General features: G+C 38.8%; 1 protein-coding gene across 1 annotated transcript in view; it reads left to right on the top strand.

Annotated features, from left to right (window-relative positions):
• Nucleotides 1-21,318, top strand: part of CDK14 (cyclin dependent kinase 14) — a 516,006-nt gene that overhangs the window by 250,850 nt on the left and 243,838 nt on the right. Inside the window, exon 8 of the mRNA XM_079785896.1 lies at nucleotides 4,359-4,482. Coding sequence (XP_079642022.1) covers nucleotides 4,359-4,482 — 124 coding nt within the window. The remainder of the gene's footprint in view (nucleotides 1-4,358; nucleotides 4,483-21,318) is intronic.

The raw sequence follows: 21,318 nt of genomic DNA, 5'->3' as shown, positions 1-21,318 counted from the left end.
TTGAATATTCTGAGGTGACAAGGCATTCTTAGGAATACCTTATGGCTACTACAGAAACATGACAGGAAGAGTATTTCAAATATGTTAATTATCAACTTCAGTACAATAGCTGTCTTCTGCCATGTTATTTATTTCTAAGAGGTTTTGAAATAGCAAAAACAAATTCAGGAATCACATGTTCATTACATAACTTGCTAATTGAGACTTATCAACTTGGATTCACTTAATTAAAGAATTTTGCTTAAATTGGGTGTATGATTCATCCATGCATTTATTAATCATCAACCTCATTTAAGATGATGAGGGATAGTGGAAAATTCATAAGCACTGTGTGATGGTTGGATGAATTTGAGTGTTTCTTGTGCATTTAGAGCTTTAGTTTTCTCCTTTGTTTCAAAGAAATGGAAAACTACAGGGTTGTAGATGGAAAGGATTAGATGATATATGTCAAAGTGCTCGGACCAGCGTTGAAACTAGAGTAAGCCTTCAGTTAGTATCAGTCCCCCTTCTTTTCTTTTTGGGAATTGAGATTCCACTCATGGTTACTAAGTTTTATTAGCAAATGCCAAAGGTGATGTTTATCCTTCCTCTGCATGGGACCCCTCTTTGGTGGTCCCTCTTGTTCTCATACTGTCCTCCGATTCCCACCAAGATCGAGTATATCTTGTTGTGTGGTAATTTATACAATGAGCAAGTGAAATAGCTTTCTCAAACATGTACACGGGAAAGTTAGGTACTTGCCTGCTTGTCTAAAGGAAGAAATCCCCAAGACTTCTGTTCTCTTTCCGAAGAACATTCCCTAGGACATTCTGTTTAAGTCAGCCTCTGCTTCCTTGCAGCCTTCCCACCCTTAGCCAGCAGCACATAGTCTGTTAAGTGTGGTCGAATGTTATTTCTGATGTTTTCAATAAGTCTACTGTTGTCCTCTTGTCACCATTACTTTATTGAGGGCAAATTGGTAGATTTACAATTTCATATATTATCTTTTCATTTATCTAATTTTTTTTCTTAGTTTATCTGGTGATCTGCTTGCTTAGTTTCCTCAATATTTTCCCACAAAAAAAGGGAAGGAGTTTGTTATATAAGACACCATTTCAACCTGTGCATCTAGTGAATGATCCCTTTGATTTTCTATTAAAATTTTATGTGTAATGAATTCTGTTTTTAGAGTGACAAGTTTCCTATTACTCATCCCTTCTAATACTCTTCATATTATGGCAGGATCAGTTCTGCATTTCTGTTGCTGTTGTTGCCAGATCCCCTTTCCTCTGTGTCCTCAGTACACTCAGTTTGTGTAGCTGTGACAGTGCATGCCTCCTTAAGCGGTGATTATCTGCTTATCTGCCCCCTCAAACCCCAGGGGCTGTGAGTTCCTGAGTGCAGGGACTACATCTTACATTCTATTCATCTTTGCATACCTCTTACATAACAGCACCTGGCCCATGGCACTTCATAAATCCTGAGTGAATGTATCCTATGGGGATTTGTTCTTGTTTTGTCTGTGGCTGTTACTTAATGTTTGCGCTCTATTTGTCATGCTTGGAGTTTAGTTTGCCCAATTGTCATTGGAGTGTGTAGTTGCACCCTTTCCTAACACTGATTTTTGTAATCTCCTTTTATATGGTATCTTATTTGGATAGCTTCTGTATAAGCATATGGATTATATGTTTTCACTAGTTAGCAAAGATATTCAAAGAAGAGCCTCTTGGGACTGTTTGATGTACCCACTTGTACACTTACCTTCTGGAGAATTCTATTCCATCATTTCCTCCCTGCCGTTTTGGTATCAGCTTCATCCGGAAGTCTCTAAGTTCCGTTCATTACTGGTATAGGAGTGCCAGCTGTGTACCAGATTAGGGAGATGGTTAAGGCACACGTCTGTGGTAGGTAGGATAATGCTGCACTGCCACAGATATGTGCAGAGGCTGCCATAGGAGCCCAGAGCAGGAGCTCTTCGTGTAGATCTGTAGGGGAGTGAAGGCCGGGGGGGGGGGGGGGGGGGGCGGGTGGTCAGGGAGGAGTCATTCTAGAAGAGAGACCTAAGATATACATAGAGATCATCAGGCCAAGAGGAGGGAGGGTTTTCTGTCAGAGATCAGTTAAGAACAAAGGTAAAGGGTTGAAGGGTAGGATGCTCTGAGCGTGGGGGTGAGCGAGACTGCTTGGAGTCAGCGAATGTAGAGGGATGATGCCCGAGTACTCAGATGGCTGAAGACTCACCTCAGTGGCCTTGAAGGCCATGGTAGTAAATGCCCAGACTTTATCCTGCAAACCAGCGTCTATAGCAACACTTTGCCTGCTTGTTTTGATTTCTGGCCAAGATTCCTATGGTGTAGTGGTTAAGGGCCTGGCCCTTGGAGCCAGGCTGCCTGGTTTGAGTCCTGGCTCTGCCACTTGATTGCTTTGTGACTGAGAAACTGCTCTGCTTCCTCCTCGTTAATGCAGACACGAGAGAAGTAGCTTCCTCATTAAAATTCTTACAGAGATTAAATGACCTCCTGTTCTATGACGCATAGAATGGCAGCTGGCACTTGGTGTGTGTTTGTTAAAATAAAGGCATTGCCACGGCTGGACAGACAATCACATTCCGAGAAGTCTCCTCTACGCCCCCCAAATTAGTTAGCACCTTGCCAAATGCCCAACTTTCTCTTCAAAATCAGGTTATTATTTTAAAATTTTTTCAAGGTGCAATGAAATGTATTGGGGTGGCATCGGTTCATAACATTATATAAGCTTCAGGTGTACGATTCTGTAACACACCATCTGTATCCTATCGCATCGTGTGCTCACCAGTTAAGGTTATTTGTTACGCGGGCCGTCTTTTTTAAAAGCTTTTGAAGAAACAAAGTGGCTTTCCTTGCTCACGCTTCTTCCCTTCTGAACTGAAGGAATATGGATTTTCTCAGAAACAGGAAGCATTAGGCTTCAGGATGCAGGGCCTCTTGGAAGGGAAGAAGGAGGCTGGAAGCTGCTGGTGGAGGTGTGAAGTCTTTGCATCTGCTGCAGGGGGAGGGTGGAGAGGAGGAGGCTTAGAAATGTTTGCTTCCTGAGGGTCCTGAGCCAGTCATTTAATGTAGTCCAACCCAGAGCAGACGTTTACTTCGGGATGCTTAGATTCTGGAAATGATGATCCTAGGTCTTGTCTGCTCCACAGCATCTTTCATATCCTGTGATTTTGAAATGACTTCCTCTTCCTGTTATCTCAAGGCACCTCCCCTGTAAACAATGACTCGGCTTTTATGGCCCCTAGTTAGATGGAAAATGGTCCACAAATGCTCACTCCCAGGGCCCTCAAGGAGTTGCCTTTTTTTTTTTTTTTTCCATTTGAATGTTGGGGAATCCCGATACTATCAGTCTTTCACAACTCGAACATTTAACGTTTTCCTGAACCTGCCTTTTGTTACTAAGCTGACTGTATGGACTAGAACACCAATGGTACTTAAAATATTTGTTGTTATTTTTGTTTTAGGAGATTGGTTTTTAAAAACTCTGTCAATTGGGATTATTTTGGCAAATAGATTGTTTAAAAATATTCCTTTCTTTATAAACAGAATATTGGAAAGCCTAGTGAATCACATGTGTTTTGTTATCGAAATAGACACATTTGATATGGTCTAATATGAAACTAAAGAGAGAAGGCCATTAGTGGCTTCTTAAAAAGATTTCTTATAGAAGTATTACTCTTGAATTCTTGATTTCTCTATTATCTGAGTTTCTTTCCCTTTGGGTGGGTCTACTCTGTAATTAGTGAAGGTACATGTCTGTCTTTAGGCAATGGCCTAATCTCTGTGGCCATACGTGCAGAAACAGTGTAATTACAATGTAGTATTAATTGGACCGTGTGACTGTTTTTGTTTTAATTATTTGAAATCCTCTATCTTTTCATTCCTGAAAGCATGTTAATGGGAGAATCTTTGGTTATCCTGTTTATGGAGTTAAATACGTGCACATTTACATAAACTTGGTAAAATATTTTGCTTCTTTTAATAATGTTATGGATAGATTTTTTTCTATCTCAAACATTAAGTCCTAAGGAAATCAAATACTATAAAGAATACATTCTTTACATCTTGCTTAATTTATAGAACACAGATTGGGTTGTAGATCTCTTTGGCTAAGGAGGTATCACTCTGGGTTGACATGATGGGTTGTTAGAAATTTTCAGATTTAGTTTTTAATAAATGAGGGATTTCCATACCTTCATGAACATTCTGTTTGAATAATTTGGTAGGCAATTTAGTGATGGGGTTGGGGAGGGCGTACCCATTTTTACTAAATACAAGTACTTGGCAGACTGTATGTAGAAACTAGCTTTTATGTGTGTTCAGAATTTAACTTTTGTCTCCCTATTTTTTCAGTTGTTTTTATTTCAGTTGCTGCGAGGGCTGTCTTACATCCACCAGCGTTATATTTTGCACAGAGACCTGAAACCACAGAACCTTCTGATCAGTGACACGGGGGAGTTAAAGCTGGCAGATTTCGGTAGGAAAGCAGTTAATTACCAGTCTATTTTGTCACACTGTGCGAATGCCAGGCAGATGGTGGCACTGCATTTGTTTAGGTGCACTTCTTCTAGCATTATAGATCACAGTAAAATTTATTCAGGAATGAACGAATTTTTTTTTTTTTGATCAACATCATGCTTGGTGGAGTTTTAAAAATTTCAGACCGCTTGTTCAAGTCTTAAGTAATCATAAGCATAAATTACATCGTACATATTTCCCAAGGAAAAGTTAGTAAGATTTTGAACATAAAACATGTTGAAAGAAATCTAATGTTTTTGCACTTTTTATTATGAAAATGTCAAACATTTAGAAGTAGGAAGTTAGTATAATGAACCGCCATTATTCATCTAGCTGCAACGATGATCAATATACTGTCACACTTGAGGAAACCTGAATTTAAGCCTCTGGACTTTTTCAGGGCATCACAAAATATATTCCATAGTATGCGGTGCCTGAGGTTTTAATAATTTAGAAAACTACGGCTAGTATTAACCTTTTTGGAAGTGACTATTGTTTTAGAAATTCTCAGTAATTTTGTAAAAGTTGACACTGATTCTGATTGGAAAGTTGAGGTCCTGTCTGAACCCCTTTGAAGTCATCTCTTCCTTAAACAATTGAAGGTTGTCAACTTCCAGCATAGAAGCTTTCTTCCAAACACCTTCTTGAGCAACAGAAGAGAGGCAAAGTGGTTGCATTGTCCTCGCTCAATCCCCTCCCTTCACCAAGTCTGACATTTCTGCATTGCCCCACTCTCTGTCACACCAGAGAGCCTGCTGAGTTGATTCCTAGCACCAGGGAATGCTGATGGCAGCATGATGTGTTGACATGGCATTGCCTCAATTATTTTTGAATACATATTCTGATTAGAAATTTGTTCCATTAAGAGTGGAATGGAAATATTACCCTTGGGATATAAAGATGCCTGAGGTTGAGATATGGGCTTTTGCCGAAATATGATTATATTTTCTCACTCTGCCCCTACTCCTCCTGAAAAATAAAAGAAAGCAGGCAATGTTTATTTCTTATTTCAAGGTTAGTAGACTATTTAATAACTTTGGAATGAACCTACTCTGTTGGGTGTTGTGTATTCTTCTAAATTTGCAATAACAAAAGTTAGCAATTGTATTTTGCAAAAGTTTGTTATTTGTCCTCATGTGGTTTGATAAAAATGATGATGATGGTGTGTGTGTGTGTGTGTGTGTGTGTGTGTGTGTGTGTGTGTATGTGTTGTTTATTGCAGATTTTAGCATCAGCACAATACTGGATCTTTCTATGACAGGGTAGAAAATAATGGGAGAGTAGATGGGAAGAAGGAAGATTTGCAGTTCTTCACATTCAAGGTTATTGAATTTGCTGTGAACTTATTTGTAGTTTGTCAGTATCAGTAAATTAATAAGGATTTATAGTGACTTTCTTTGGTGTGTTAATATACTATAAGGTATATGTTAGAACAAATTATTGCATTAAACATTCAATATTATTGAACATGGTTTTCTTAATATTTTAAAAATACATTTTTGCAAAGTTGGTTTTTTTCTGTATAACCAAGGATATAATAAAACTCTATATAGATGTTTACTGGGGGTTATTTTTAAATTTTATGATGATATTTTTACTGTAACAGTTACATTTATTTTAAAAGATTCTTATGGATCTTTAAAACAGGTATTTTATAATATCAGACTCAGAAATAAGTTGAAATGTAATTTTAAACAACTTAGAAAGTTTTTGAGAAAATTTAGGAAGTATAAACAACTCAGAGATAACAAATGTTAACACTTTCGTTGTGTCTTTTCCAAGTGCCTTTCTCCTTCTCTCTTTTCTGGCTTCTTCCACCTATTATAAATCCTCAAAAACCAACTTACTGCCTTGGCCAGTGTCGCTCAGTTGGTAGGGCATTGTCCCATGCACGGAAGGGTTGCAGGCTCAATTCCTGGTCCGGGCACTTGACGTGGTTGCGGGCTCAATCTCCGGTCAGAGGTGTGCAAGAGGCAGCCAATTCGTGTTTCTCTCTCCTATCCTCTCCCTTCCTCTCTCTCTAAAAATCAATAAAAAAAAATATATATATATATATATTAAAAAGTACTATTAAATAATCAGAGTTTAAAAAACATACATCTCAAACCTATTTTTTGTAAGTCATTTTCACATAAGAATATGTTACGAACACTTTCTCATATTATCAAATATGAGAAATTTATATCTAAGGATTTTTCTCTTACTGGCCAAAGCTCAGTCTCTTTATTCCATCTATATCAGCTGAAATTCTAATTCTTTCTACTTATTCACTATGACACACAGTCCTGTATGGGCCACCCTTGCAGAGAAAGCCGTGTATGCTGCCCGTGCAATGGTGAGTGTTGTAGAGCATGTCATTCCTCAGACCAGATTGCACTACAGAGAGGCTGTGCCCCTCCCCTCACCGTCAGGGACTGAACCTTCTTGCCGGGAACACACACTGGGTGTGCATCCTGTGCATGAAGTATAATGAGCGAGATGCATTCACCAACTGACAATTTCCCCCCAATTAATTGTGCATTATTTTGTCTTTTAATTTAAGACATGCAATTAACTGTGATTTACTGCACTTGGGCACGTGTTTGTGTCTGAGATGAAGGAAGCACAGTGGAAACTGCAGAGAAACTAGACAATCAAAATGGGATGATGCCAGGCAGAGGAACAGTTAGAAATCTAGGTCTTAATTCAGAGTTTGATGGATGAAGAGCCAGAAACAGTTTTTTTGTCCTACCTCCTTCTTGTATGTGAAAAATACCACAACATTTTCATTAAAATAGACCAATGAAATCTGTGTGATAATTGTTCCCCTATTGTAAATGCTACTACCTTTATTAGGGAAATACATTGGGGAAATGAGAGAAACACGCTGAATTTTATTGAGCTTATTCTGTATGCCAGACACTTAGATATTTTTGTTTCATTGTCTCGTCAACTTAGTAAGGTGTGGTAACCTATATTTTTGAGAGAGGCATGAGATTCAGACAGGGTTAGGATGTTGCCAGGCTTGAGCACACAGGTTCCGTGGTTGCAAAGCTGGAATTCAGGTACTTGGTCCATATCCTTCAACCTTAGGTGGCCCAGGGTCTTTGTATTTATATGCATAGACATGTTACCTTACAGAGCTGCCTAATTCCTAATAAATTATTGATCATTGCACATATGTATGTGCAATTTTCTGCATACGACACTCATGCTATGTAAATAACTTGCACTAATACCAGGAAAATATAGCATCACTTATTTGAAAGAATTTTTATCATTTGACTAATTCAATAGTAATGAGTGAATTTAACCTTACTACGTCTAGATTTTACCTGCTGGCCAAGGTAAAGCACATGATAATGTATCTGTGACCCATTCAGGTTTAAACAAAGGGCATGTCTAAATCCCAGGTGGTCAAAATGCTGTAACTATTTTTTTTCTCTTGTGAGCAAAGTCACATTTAAGCACCTACCTGAGGCGCATTTTCTATACCCAGTTCGTAAAAGTAAGTTACACATGACTTAGAGTCACTATGGCTTTCCTAATGCAGAGGTCGGTCCTGCCTGCATACAGTGAAATAATAAACGATGCAGAGGCATTCAGACTCATTTCTAAAGAGGGGTTCGTCTTTCCGTTATCTTTGAGAAAAGAACATTTCAAGTCTCTTACCCAGTGGATGTCTTTACCACCTTGCTCCTTCTTACCTCCTGTTGTGCAATAACCCCAGACTTGTTCCCATACCAGAGTCTCTTACTCAGCCTTCCCCTTTGCTTCTCATTGTGGCTGTCACTTTCTCATCAGACAGGTCATAGGTCAGATGTCACCTTGTTCAAAGAGGCCACCTGTCCAAAAATCAAACCTTTTTCATGACTATCATCCAGTTTAACTACTTCATTAGCACGTACATTCCATTTGTTTATCATTTATTTTTTGATTCTGCTACTCGTCGGTTTCTTGAGGATAGGTCCTTGGCCTTTCTTGCTCACTCTTGTCTGTGCCATGTCTAGAGCCATGCCTAGCACATAGTAGGTGCTTAGCAAATATTGTTTGAATAAACCAAAAAATATGCATGACAACAATGAGTATTCATGTAAAGACTAAGACTCATCTGAATTTACTAGTTTCTACTTGAATTATTTTGGCAAACCATTAGTTTACAAATGAATTTTCCCTTCATCAGTGCCGTGCTGGCTGGGCACAGTCAAAAGCGTAAATGAAATTTGATGACTTTGATAGTGTTGAGCCTCAGGGTTGCCTTGCGGCTCTTACACATAGGCTCCACGTACCTGTTTGGTATTTACTATGTTTGTAACCACAGGCTGCAGAAATAAATGTCACTGAGTGAATGTGAACATGCACAAAAGATGTATAAGATCTGAATCTCCTACTCTGCAGACCTTTAATGATTGTCTAATTGTACTGTTGTTGAGAACAAAGTGTGTTGAGCATTGAATTAGGAGACCTGGCTCTGTCGGTAATTAGCTCCTGACGTTCAAGAAGTCATTTATCTCCTCTAAGCCTTAGCTTCCCCAACTGAAAAATAAGAGCATTGAACCGACACTTTCTAAGACCCTTTTCAGTGCTGGTTTTTTTATGTGGTACATTTCTGAAATTATCAACTTACTTTCTGATAACCAGATTTTCACTGGTGGATAAAAATCAGTCCATTGAATCTAGAATCAATGCTATACCATCTCTCCCTAGAATCTAATTTTTTATTCTAGCTTCTGGAAATTCAAATAGATGAGAGCCGTGCTTTTGTGATATGCATTGTGATCACATTAAAAGAAAATTATCGAGGTATGACAAGTAAATGCATAAATAAATTCACTGAGAAATTGATGTTCATTTGCAGTATGGTAGAATGGAAATGTAAAGATATTTTTCATGTAGCTGAGATTAAAACAAAATAGATGTGTCCATAGGGTTACAGTTTCCTGCAATTCTTGCAAGATGATGATGGTATCATCTACATTGCTCAGCCATCTCTCCGCTATTTTTGTTTGCTCTATGGAAAGACAGCTGGGTTAAATTTGCCCCTGTGAAAAGGAGACAGTGACAACTCTGTAATTTAAGCATTTAAGGTCCTGGCTTATTTCCCTGACTTTCCTAATGTAGGAACGAAGTTATAGTTCAGTGGTTTTAATCAAGTACAAGTGCACTGGTCTCTTTCCCACCAGAAGTCTAAAATATTACTGTCCTAATGTTGGTATTTTCCTCCTTCAGGCTGTTCTGGTCTTAATTTGAGAAAGGAAATGATTGTGAATCACATTTTAGATTAATTTGCAGAACACATCAGAGATGTAACTCTGAAGAGGCCATGGGGAGTGCAGGGTTTGTTTGTAATGTACCTCTCAGAATTCACGTAGAAAACAAGGAAATCTGGTGCCTTCAGATGCAGAGAAGAGTCTGTCAGTTTGATAAATATAAAGTCTCTGAGTCAAAGCCTGTTAGTCCCCAAAGTATAGACTTTTATAACTATTTTTTTTATCATTTAGCGTATAAAACTCACCATTGAAGCCCTAATTATAAATTCAAGGTCAGCTATAACTTAGTCCATTCGTTATGGCTTGTAAGAGTCAATGTTGCTTTGTCTTTGTTTGAAAGTATATTTTCTATTAGCAAAAATACCTTTATTATTCAATGAGGTATCACTCTACTTTTTTTTTTATATATATCACTCTACTTTTAAAAAAGACCCTTAGAACAATTTAATGCAAAGTTCAGGAAGATGCTTTTATACAAATCTGAAAACTGAAGACTATTTTTAGAATAATTGATGTTACAGTATGAACCAAAGAAAGCGACCTCCCCTAATTTTTCAAGACTTCATTAAACCCCAAATCAAAATGTACATATCTTAAAATCTATCAGATTATCAAGGTTACCTGTTAGAAATAATTTTGAGTGACATGTGAACTAGACAAAGTTATTTCCTTTGACTCATAATTTTAACAATGTGGTAACCCTTTTGAAAGGAAATTTCTTTTCTCTGATCATGAAATCATCACTTAGCCTCATTTTTTAAATATTTAATATTCCACTCCTCCCCTCAAAAGTTTTCTTGCATTCAGAGGAATAATGATGACATTCAAGTATTCCGCTCTGTGTTATCATGATGTAACTTTCCCCAGGTACGTTAATGTATTGCATATATGAGATTTTTTGTTTCTCCTTTTATTTATTTTTATTTATTAAGGTATTACATATGTGTCCTTATCCCCCCATTACTCCCCCCCCCCCCGCACATGCCTTCACCCCCTTGGTGTCTGTGTCCATTGGTTATGCTGATATGTATGCATATAAGTCCTTGGGTTGATATCTCCCTCTTATTCCCACCCTCCCCTGCCTTCCCTCTGAGGTTTGACGGTCTGATCGATGCTTCACTGTCTCTGGATCTGTTTTTGTTCATCAGTTTATGTTGTTCCTTATATTCCGCAAGTGAGTGAGATTATGTGATATTTATCTTTCTCCAACTGACTTATTTAGTTCAGCATAAGGCTCTACAGGTCCATCCATGCTGTTGCAAATGGTAGGAGTTCCCTCCTTTTTACAGCAGCGTAATATTCCATTGTGTAGATGTACCATTAGGTCTAGCAGTTTTTTGATGTAGTCTTCGGGGTTTTCTGTGTACAGTATCATGGCATCTGCGAATAAGGACAGTTTTACTTCTACTTTTCCAATTTGGATGCCTTTTATTTCTTCTTCTGGTCTGGTTCCTATGGCTAGCACTTCCAGTACTATATCGAACAGGAGTGGTGAAAGTGAGCATCCCTGTCTGTTCCCGTTTTTTTGGGAAATGAGTTTAGTTTTTGCCCATTGAGTTTGATGTTGGCTATAGGTTTGTCATATAAGGCTTTTATTATGTTGAGGTATGATCTCTCTATTCCCACTTTGCTGAGAGTTTTTATCAAGAAAGGGTGTTGGATTTTGTCAAATGCTTTTTCTGCATTGGTTTATATGATTATGTGATTTTTGTCTCTCAATTTATTTATGTGATGTATCACATGTATTGATTTGCAGATATTGTACCAGCCTTGCATCCCCGGTATAAACCCCACTTGGTCATGGTGTATGCTCTTTCTAATGTAATGCTGGATCCGATTTGCTTGAATTTTGTTGAGGATTTTAGCATCTATGTTAATCAAAGGTATTGGCCTGTAGTTCTCTTTTTTTGTGTTGTCTTTATCTGGTTTTGGAATTAGGGTAATGCTGGCTTCATAGAAAGAGCTTGGAAGTGTTGCTTCTTCTTGAACTTTTTGGAATAGTCTGAGAAGAATAGGTTTTAGTTCTTCTTTGAATGCTTGGTAGAACTTCCCTGTAAAGCCTTCCGGACCAAGGCTTTTGTTTGCTGGAAGATTTTTGATCACTGCTTCAATGTCTTCGGTGGTTATCGGCCTATTCAGGTGTTTTTTTCTTCCTGATTGAGTTTGTGGAGCTTGTATTTTTCTAAAAATATGTCCATTTCATCTAGGTTGTCCATTTTGTTGAAATAGAGTTGTTCATAGTATTTTTTCATAATCCTTTTTATTTCTGTGGGATCAGTTGTTACTTCTGTTTCTCCTTTTAAATAGACTTTATTTTTAAGAGCAATTTTAGATTCATTGTAAAATTGAGCAGAAACTAGAGAATTCCCATAGGTCCCCTGCACCCACACATGTATAGCCTTTCCCTATTATCACCATCCCCATCAAAGTGGTATCATCATATATAATAAAAGGGTAATATGCAAATAGACCGAACGGCAGAACAACCGAACAACCAATCAAAGTGTAGTAGGCTAATGATATGCTAAGGCTGCTCAACCACTTGTTATGATGTGCACTGACCACCAGGGGGCAGATGCTCCGACTGGTAGGTTAGCTTGCTGCTGGGGTCTGGCCTATTAGGACTGAGCAGGATGGGCCAGACATGCCCGGGACCCCTCCCTCGGTCCCTCCCCAGCTGGATCGTGCACCAGTGGGGTCCCTCAGCCTGTTCTGTACCCTCTTGCAATCCAGGACCCCTCGGGGGATGTCAGCAGCCGGTTTCAGCCCTATCCCGCAGGCCACTCCCCTTGGGAGGGCGTCAGACTCAGGGCTCATGGCTGGTGAGCGCTGCTGCAGCAGCACGAGCCTTTCTGGATCAATTGGGACTGATTGGGCATGAGCCTGTGGCTGGCACAGTGGGGCCAGGATGAGCAGGAGCGGCAGGTAGGAGCTGCAGGCAGTGTTGGACTGTGGGTTTCAGCCCGATCCCTTCAGGCCACCCAGCGGGACCCCACCAGTGCACGAATTCATGCACTGAACCTCTAGTATTTATTATAATTGATGAATGTCAGCACCACCCAAAGTCCTCACTTTACATTAGAGTTCGATCATGATGTGCATTCTATGGGTTTGGATGAGTTATAATGACGTAATTTATTTGGCATTATAATATTATACAGAAGAGTTTCACTGCTCTAAAAATCTTCTAAAAACTCATCTATATGGATTGTTTTAAAGCTGTAAATGGGAACAAGAAGGAGATCTATGAACTGCAACTAATATACTTATTCTGCTCTGTGAGAAATCTCTGTTCAGTCACCAATAAACAGATTGCAGCAATGTAGATAGGGGTTGATTGCTAAGTATGGCAACTTCAAACTCTATGGAAATGAGGAAATTCAAAGCATAGTTCATTCATTTTTAGTCATATCATGCATGTGAAGTAATGAAACATTTTAAATGCAGAACAAACTGCTACAAATAGGGCTGATTGTCTTATTCTCCACTGCCAGTGGAAACCTTCTGGGCAAAGGGATTTCCATATGCAAATTTTTTGTCTTATACAACATGAGGGCAATATTGTTGGCAGTAAGTCAGATAGATGATGCAGGTTGTGAGTTGAAATATACCAATATATTCTCTTAAGAAATCTGTATAGGGGATGACTGGAACCCTCAGTGCTGGCAGTGATGATAGAAGAAATATAGGTGATGCTAGCAAGAATTGCATTGAAATGATCCTTAGAATTATGTAACAGGTTCTAGTCAAGATGACAATGATTACACTGGAACATGAGTTTCATTAACCTGCAGGTAAGTGTACAAGGTTGATTAGAGTTTAGCAATTCACTAATTTTCCTTATTCATGGATCTTCCTTCATTTCCTGCTCTTTATCTTCTTCCAAAAGGCCACATTGTAAAATGCAGCCAAAACCAGACTCCCCTGATCCATCCATCAATGTGCCTGTTTTATACTAGAAGCTTGGAGACAGGGAGTCTTTGTAGTCTAAGGCACATGTTTTCTAAAATTGTTACTAGAAGCAAGAAAAACTGACCAGCATCTATGGGAAATCTGAGATAGGCTATAAATTCTGAAAGTAAGACATAGTGGAAAAATTTGTGATTTTGATCCTTCCCCCTACCCCCCACTTTAAATATTATCAGTTTAATATTAGTTTGCTTTCCTGTTTTGTCTCTATGTTTTTTTAATGCCATATATGTTGGTTTACTTTTGAAGTAGTGTGTATTAATAGTAATATTTTAAAATATTTCTCTCACCTTGAATGATGTTTTTTCTGTTGTAATAGATAAACATAGGAACCTGGGACTTTTTTCATTTTAATGAATAGGAAATAAAAAATGAGGATATAATCTGTGCTGATTTAGGAATTTTTTGCATTAAATATTTTTAAAAATGTTTATTTTTAATTAATTAATTATTTTTATTTTTTTATTATTGTTTAAAGTATTACAAATAGTAGTATATATGTCTCCTTTTTTCCCCCAGTTGACCTTCCCACAACCTCCCCTACCCCCTGGCAAATGTCCTCATCCCCCTCCCAGAGAGGAAGATAGAGAGATAGAAGCATCAATGATGAGGGAGAATCATTGATTGGCTGCCTCTTGCATGTCCCCTACTGGGAATTGAGACCGCAACCCGGGCATGTTCCCTGACTGGGAATCTAACCTTAGCCTCCTGGTTCATGTGTTGACACTCAACCATTGAACCACACAAGCTGGGCATGATATAGGAATTTTAGATACATGTCTGAAAAAACAATCTGTTTATTTTGTCACATACTATAAAAATATCCTTGATATGCATAATCAAACTGACACATCTAAAATAATATAACTTTTTTGCAAAAATTCAAACTTTAAAAATAGGAGATCTCTCTATTAAATATCTGCCAAGTTATTTGACATTCTGATTTTTAATCTGGAAGGATGCTGATATAAAATGCAGATTGGAGTAGTTATTCCAGTTTTGGAGTAGCGTTACGAGCTAAAGAAATGTGTTGTGTGAGATAGTGACCAGCTGATAGTAGATGTGGAAACTGTGCTTGGAACCTCCTGGAAGTCATAAAATGGGGAGCAGTGGGTGGCAACAGAGGCATAAAGAGAGGCATAAGGAAAGTTGGAAGATTTCGGTATCAGGTGGTTTTGATGGTTTCTGGAAAATTACCAGTAAGCTCTCAATCTATTTAAAATAAAGTGGGAGCACCTAATAAAAATCACTAATATTAACATTACAAGAATAGCACAAAAATAAGTATGACATGCAAGCATTTGCTCAAAGAATAGGAAGCAGAATGTGATATTACTGTTGGAGTCATCATCCATATGTTGATAGAATCATATCATTGGGAAAGGTTTGTGTGTTGTTGCTTTTCCAGGATAAAGGCAGCAAATCTATGATGGGAAAATTGAAATAAATATGTTATAACTGTATAAGAGAAAAAGAAAACCAATTATATTCACATTTTTAGAATTATTTTTATTTTAGATTTTGTCTGGATTTTGAAGGAACCTTAGAGATTATCTAGTTCAAACCCTCATCTTAAAAATGTACATACTTGGGCCCAGAGATGGAAAATAACTTAACATTGTGTCTGTTATGTAATGAGTGATGTGTTCATTATTATTACCCACATCTCTAGAGCCCTAGTGTAGTACCCATTATACTAAACGAGTGTGGACCCATTTAGCACCTGCATAGTCTTAGTTTCCCAAATGTGATGTCTGCTCCAAGTGACTTCTCTGTCAGCTCAACAGTGAGGGCGGTGGGGTCCAGAATTAGCTATCACTCAGTCCCAAACACTGGTCTTGAGAAAACCACAGGAAACAATAAAAAGAATGATTCTCAGAGCACCTGTAGGAAGCCTGGTTGGAAATATAAGCTGGGATGGAACCTTGGTAATTTATGAAGTAGAAAGAACCACCTCTATAATTATATTTGTGGGCTAAACCCAAGTATTGAGAAGCCCTGTGGGCAGATGATGGCTGAATTGGCTTTATCAGTGTTCCCCCTGAGGACTCAGCTGGGCTGGGCAATAGCTGAGAAATGCTCTTAGTGCCTCCCAGGGGGAGGACTCCTCTGTTCAAATCTGACCTTCCCCACACTTGGAAATAAACAGTGCACATCTCCAGGCAGGTGGAGCTGTACAGAGGTACTTAGTAAAAGCACTTAAGTCTGAAAGAGATCACTTTTCACATGGAAGCAAATACACCCACGTGAAAAGACAGGATAAAGTAAACTCTCCCAGAATGGTTAAGGTGCATGTTCTGGAGCCAGATGCCCAAGTTTGAACCCTGCCTCTGCTGTTTACAAATCTTGCATCCTTGGGTGAGTTACTGAAACGCTCTGTACCTTAATTTTCTTCAATTGTTTAAAGAATTAAATAATTTAATACTTATAAATCATTTAAGGACAGTTCCTAGCTTATAGGCAGTCCACATAAATGTCATGTTTATTATTAACCAGTCAGGCTTAAGTATTCTAAATGTTACCTATTTTTAACATGATTTTTTTCCCTAAAATGTGCTTTTTAAAAAAATTTTTATTCCTCACCCGAGGATATGTTTTACTGATTTGAGAGAGAGAGAGAGAGAGAGAGAGAGAGAGAGACATCAATGTATGAGAGAAACATCGAACACTGGTTGCCGTACATATGTGTCCCCACTGGGGACCGAACCCACAGCCTAGGTATATGCCCTGACCAGGAATTGAACCCAACAACCTTTTGGTGCATGGTACCTTTTGGTGCATGAGAGGATGCTCCAACCAACTGAGCTACACTGGCCAGGATATTTTTTTGCTTTCTTGAAGAAGGATATAATATGGAATATTATTTAATAGTTCATTCGACAGATTTTTATTGAGTGCCTACTGTATACCCAGCACTGTGCTCATGGCTGAGTATACAGTGGTAAATGAAGCTAGCATTGTTCTTGCAGCCCTACTCTAAACTTTCCTTACAGTCATTTTGGATATCAGTTATTGTTATTCAGAGATGCCCAGGAACTAATGAACTTTTTAAAATGACCTGAATTTTAAATAATTGTCTTATATATTTTACGGACATTATCATTTGTCTATTTTGAAGTATAATTACCGGGCAAGGTAAGATTTTAAAAGTAATTATCTACAAATCAATGTTAAAATCTTCTTGTGGATTGTAGTTCAGATGTTATCACAGAGCCATTCAGTTTAGCTTTCCTGTTGAAGGGACTAAGATAACTTAATAAAAGGGAATCATTCTTGTGATAAAACTGTCCCTGATAGATTTGCAGTACCAATGTCATTCGTTGAAAAGAAAATTATACTTTGTTAATTTTTAAGTGGCAGAACTAACCAACAATCTACTGGTATTACGCATTTTCTTCTCATAAACAGAATGCCTCTGCCAAATGTTTCATTCGGGGAGACCTGGGAGGTAAGGAAATTTTGTGAGCCACAAGGAAAGTCAGTCTTCGTTGAAAATGTAATTACACCTTAGTGTACACCTTACTAAAGAAATGAGTAAACCTTGAACACTACGAGAAAGAACATGACTTCTGTCCCATGTCAAAGCTTGTGGTCTCCGAGGGTAGATCTCCCTGCAGAAATTATTTTCACCTTGTCAGGTAATGCAGAAATCTGAATGAAAAATGGCACATTGATTTTCCAGAGTCTTCAGAGGTTTGATTCTCTGTAAAATAGTGAAATTAGTTTATGAGAAAAAATGCAGGGCCTCTATAACTTGTTTTCTAAGATTTACATGGCAGTGTTTTTGAAATTAGATTTGATGTCAGAGTTCCTTTGATCAGTCTTCAAAATCTCAAAGGAAAAACACACAACTGGAAATATGCATACATTAAGGAATATTTTTTGTAAACTTCAAAAAAAGGTGGGCATCGATTGTTAAAATGGATGATTTAAGATCATGGTAGGTTGTAGTTTCCTTAGCAAATTTATAAGTTTAGCGCTTTTGTAGCATGCAGTCTTCCTTCCACTAAAAAGATCAGTACCATTCATTTTGTGACTATAACAGCAAACGTAGTCACTTGAATGGCTTATTTCCCCTTCTTTGTGAGTTATGTGTCTGTGATCTACTTTGGATATGGGCATCTGTGCTGTACAATGTTGAAAAAAGGGTGAGCAATTTGCCTAGTACAAGATGTTATAGTCATTCTAGATTCCAGTGTCTGAAGCATTTTTATTTTTGAATGTTGAATTCAACATTTGAAAGCATTCTAGTAGTTGAATCATTTAAACGTTATTTGAAGCACTTGACATTAGATTGCTTTTAGGAAATTAAATTGTTTCAAACCTCTGTCATTTCTACTACTAATAATAATAGCAGCCCATTATAGTTAATGAAGTGATTTCATAGCTCTCATCCTTATAATCCTTTGAAGTAGACAGTACAGCTCTCATTACCCCTTTGTAATTTGAGAAGATTGATTTATACTTGCACAAGTAGCTCAACATGGTCATCAGATTGACCGATATTGTAACACTGGCATTTCTATTGAGTCTGTATACTTAAAAATAATTCATCTTGAAGTCATATAAGATCATATGACTTCTTTTATATTTTTAAATAACAACATGAAGAACGTTCAGGGAGTTCTCATTGTTATTCTGACTGGTGATCTTTTCAATATGAAAATTATAGATAAATACGTTTTGCTGCCCAGCACTTTATCAATGGGAATAGCTATAAACTAGCTCTTTAATCTCCTGAAAAAAAAGAGAAGTTTTGATGCAAATTTGAAATTGTCCTTTAATGACTAAGTGAATGCAAAATAAACATAGCACTTGACCCACCAGATCTAAAAGGTTATTTAAAAATTGAAAGCACAAACATGTTTTACTGCTAAAACATTCCAGTATATTCCAACTTGCCCTTTCATTGCCAAAGATAAAATTTCTGGAAATCAGAAAAGCATTCAAAAACAAAAACAAAAACAAAGCTCAAAACCTTTTAAAAATGTATGAGACATCAAACAAGGTGCTCATGAAACTTCTCCGCACTTCCTTCTCTCTCCAGAGCTGCCGCACCCTCACCCCCACCTCACTGACCGTCACTGGCCTTGCTGGTTATAGATGAGATGTGTCACTGACACCTGAAGGAATGAAGGAGCAAGAAAGAAGTATCTATACTAATAAAAGGGTAATATGTTAATTAGACCAGGCATCTTCTGGACATCCTTCCAGACGTCCTTCCGTAAAAAGCCATAGTGGCGGGGGCTGAGGCAGAGGTGGTTAGTGGCTACCAGGCCGGCAGGGGAGAGCAGTTAGGGGGATCAGGCCGGCAGGGGAGAACAGTTAGGGGCGACCAGGCCAGCAAGGGAGAGCAGTTAGGGATGACTAGGCTGGCAGGGGAGAGCAGTTAGGGGCAATCAGGCAGGCATGCAGAGTGGTTAGGGGCAATCAGGCAGGCAGGCAGGTGAGCAGTTAGGAGCCAGCGGTCCCAGATTGTGAGAAGGATGTCCAAAGGGATAGGGCCTAAACTGGCAGTCAGACATCCCCTGAGGGGTCCTGGATTGGAGAGGGTGAATGCAAGAATTTCGTGTACCGGGCCTCTAGTTTGGTATATTTAGAGAGCTAAAAGACCAGAAAAGACTATAAAAATATTGGAAGGTGAAAATTTTCATTCTTGTATTTTTAAGAGTAGCCAGTTTACCCCAGTTAGTTAGTTGGATGACAGTTACCAACTTTATACCCTTATCCTGCTTTCTTCTTACTCAGACATTCAGAGCCAGCCTTTGAGTGCTGTGTTTTTTACTGCTTCTGTAAACCTAAAAATATTTCTAAAATGATGTTCCATGGAACACACCTTAATAAAAAATAACTTTTAAAATAAAAAAAATATTGTCCCTGGTCAGATCAGCTGAGGGTGAGCTGCATGAGTGTCCTCTCCACTCACCCTGCCTCGTGGAATCCCAAGCACATTAGCTAGTGATTAAAGACTTCTCCTCACCTTTCTGAAGTTAAAATAGAATCTGACATTGTAGCCCCCCAATTTATTTCATTAAGGACAGCTTTTGAGTCTGTGGAACTTAGGTTGGGAAATTATTAGTGCAATAGTTGTCTTTCCCTGAGTACTAAATTACCACAAACTAAGTTGTTTAAAACAGCACACTTGTATTACCTCTGTGTTGCTATGGACTAGGAACCTGGGCCTGGTTTAGCCGAGTGCTTCTGTGCCTGGGTCTGTCACAAGGCTGCAATCATCGGAAGGATCTGCTGGGAAAGGATGCATTGCCAAGCCCACGTGGAATTCAGTTCCACTGAGGGCCTCCGTTCCAAGCGAGCTGTTGGCCAGACACCACCTCAGTTTCTTGCCATGTGCACCTCGCCACCATGGCTGCCTGCTTCATGAAAGCATGCAGACCAAGAAGGCAATATTGTCTGCAGCCAGACAGAGTTGCTGTCTTATGTAAGACTCCTCACAGGAATGGTATCCCATCACCTTTGTCATAGTCTACTTTTTAGAAACAAGGAACAGGTCCTACCCTTACTCCAGGAGGAGAGTCCACAAAAGCCAGGAGAACCACCTTCGAGTCTGCCAACTACCATTGATATAAAAAGTACTGTCCAATATTTTATGGTGATTATACAGTGTGATATGGTTTTCCATAAAGAATCCCAGTTAACTGAATGCGTGAAGTCTTAAGCTAGGGTGTGAATAAGTATAAAAGGATATTGGTCATGATGATGATGATAAATAAGCCTTATTGGTAGGCGCTTGTGTCCGATACTGGGATGGGCATTCTGCTTATTAAGTATCTTAATAAGCCTCCTTTCCCGGAAAACCAAATAGGAACTTGAGAAGTTAAGTAAGCAGTAGACCTGGAGGTTATTCTCAAGCAGCTCACTGAGAAAAGAGACCATTTATGTCACTAATTATAATATTTCCCAACAGGTGACTTCTCTGTACAGAATGGGAGGCCAGATAAGGATGCCATACTTTTTGCGTGGGAGATTTAGAGGGGACAATCAAAAGAATCTTTTCAAAGGATGAGTAGGATTTTATGAGATCTCTGAGGGCCAGAGCCAGGTATAAGTAAAGGTAAATAGATTTACATAGTGGTAATATCTACTACAATCCCTCTACAAGTAACCTGACAAAGGACAGAGCCTTTACAGGTTTAGCCATGGGCAGATTTTGGTGGACATATGGGCATCAAAGCCAGAGAGTAGATTAAATTTCAATTAGGTGCTGGTCATAGCAGCAGATAGCAACTGTTTGGTTATGTTTTTTATTATTTATTTATCCCCGGCCTCCTTCCAAAGTGTCCCCGAAGCAGCTGCTGATAGAATGGTCTACTTGCTTTATTCTTATTTAGCCTGAAGACTGTTCTAGGCAGAGTTGTGTCCATCCTCCTCTTACTCCGCCCCTCCTCCTGCCCAGCCTCCAGTTTCCATCTCCAGGTTCCACCTTCAGTCACTCACGTGAATCCGGAAGGGCACCGGGTGCCAGTGCTGGGAGGCCCCAGGGGTGGAGGGCTGCAGCACAGGGGCATTTAGCACTCGTTTCTCCAGCCACATATCAGCTAGAACCCCTGCCAATCAGG

The sequence above is a fragment of the Cnephaeus nilssonii genome (assembly GCF_951640355.1).
Source record: "Cnephaeus nilssonii genome assembly, chromosome: 12".
Classification (NCBI taxonomy): domain Eukaryota; kingdom Metazoa; phylum Chordata; class Mammalia; order Chiroptera; family Vespertilionidae; genus Cnephaeus; species Cnephaeus nilssonii.
Note: the sequence above shows the minus strand (reverse complement) of the source record. Positions and strands in the feature narration are given on the sequence as shown.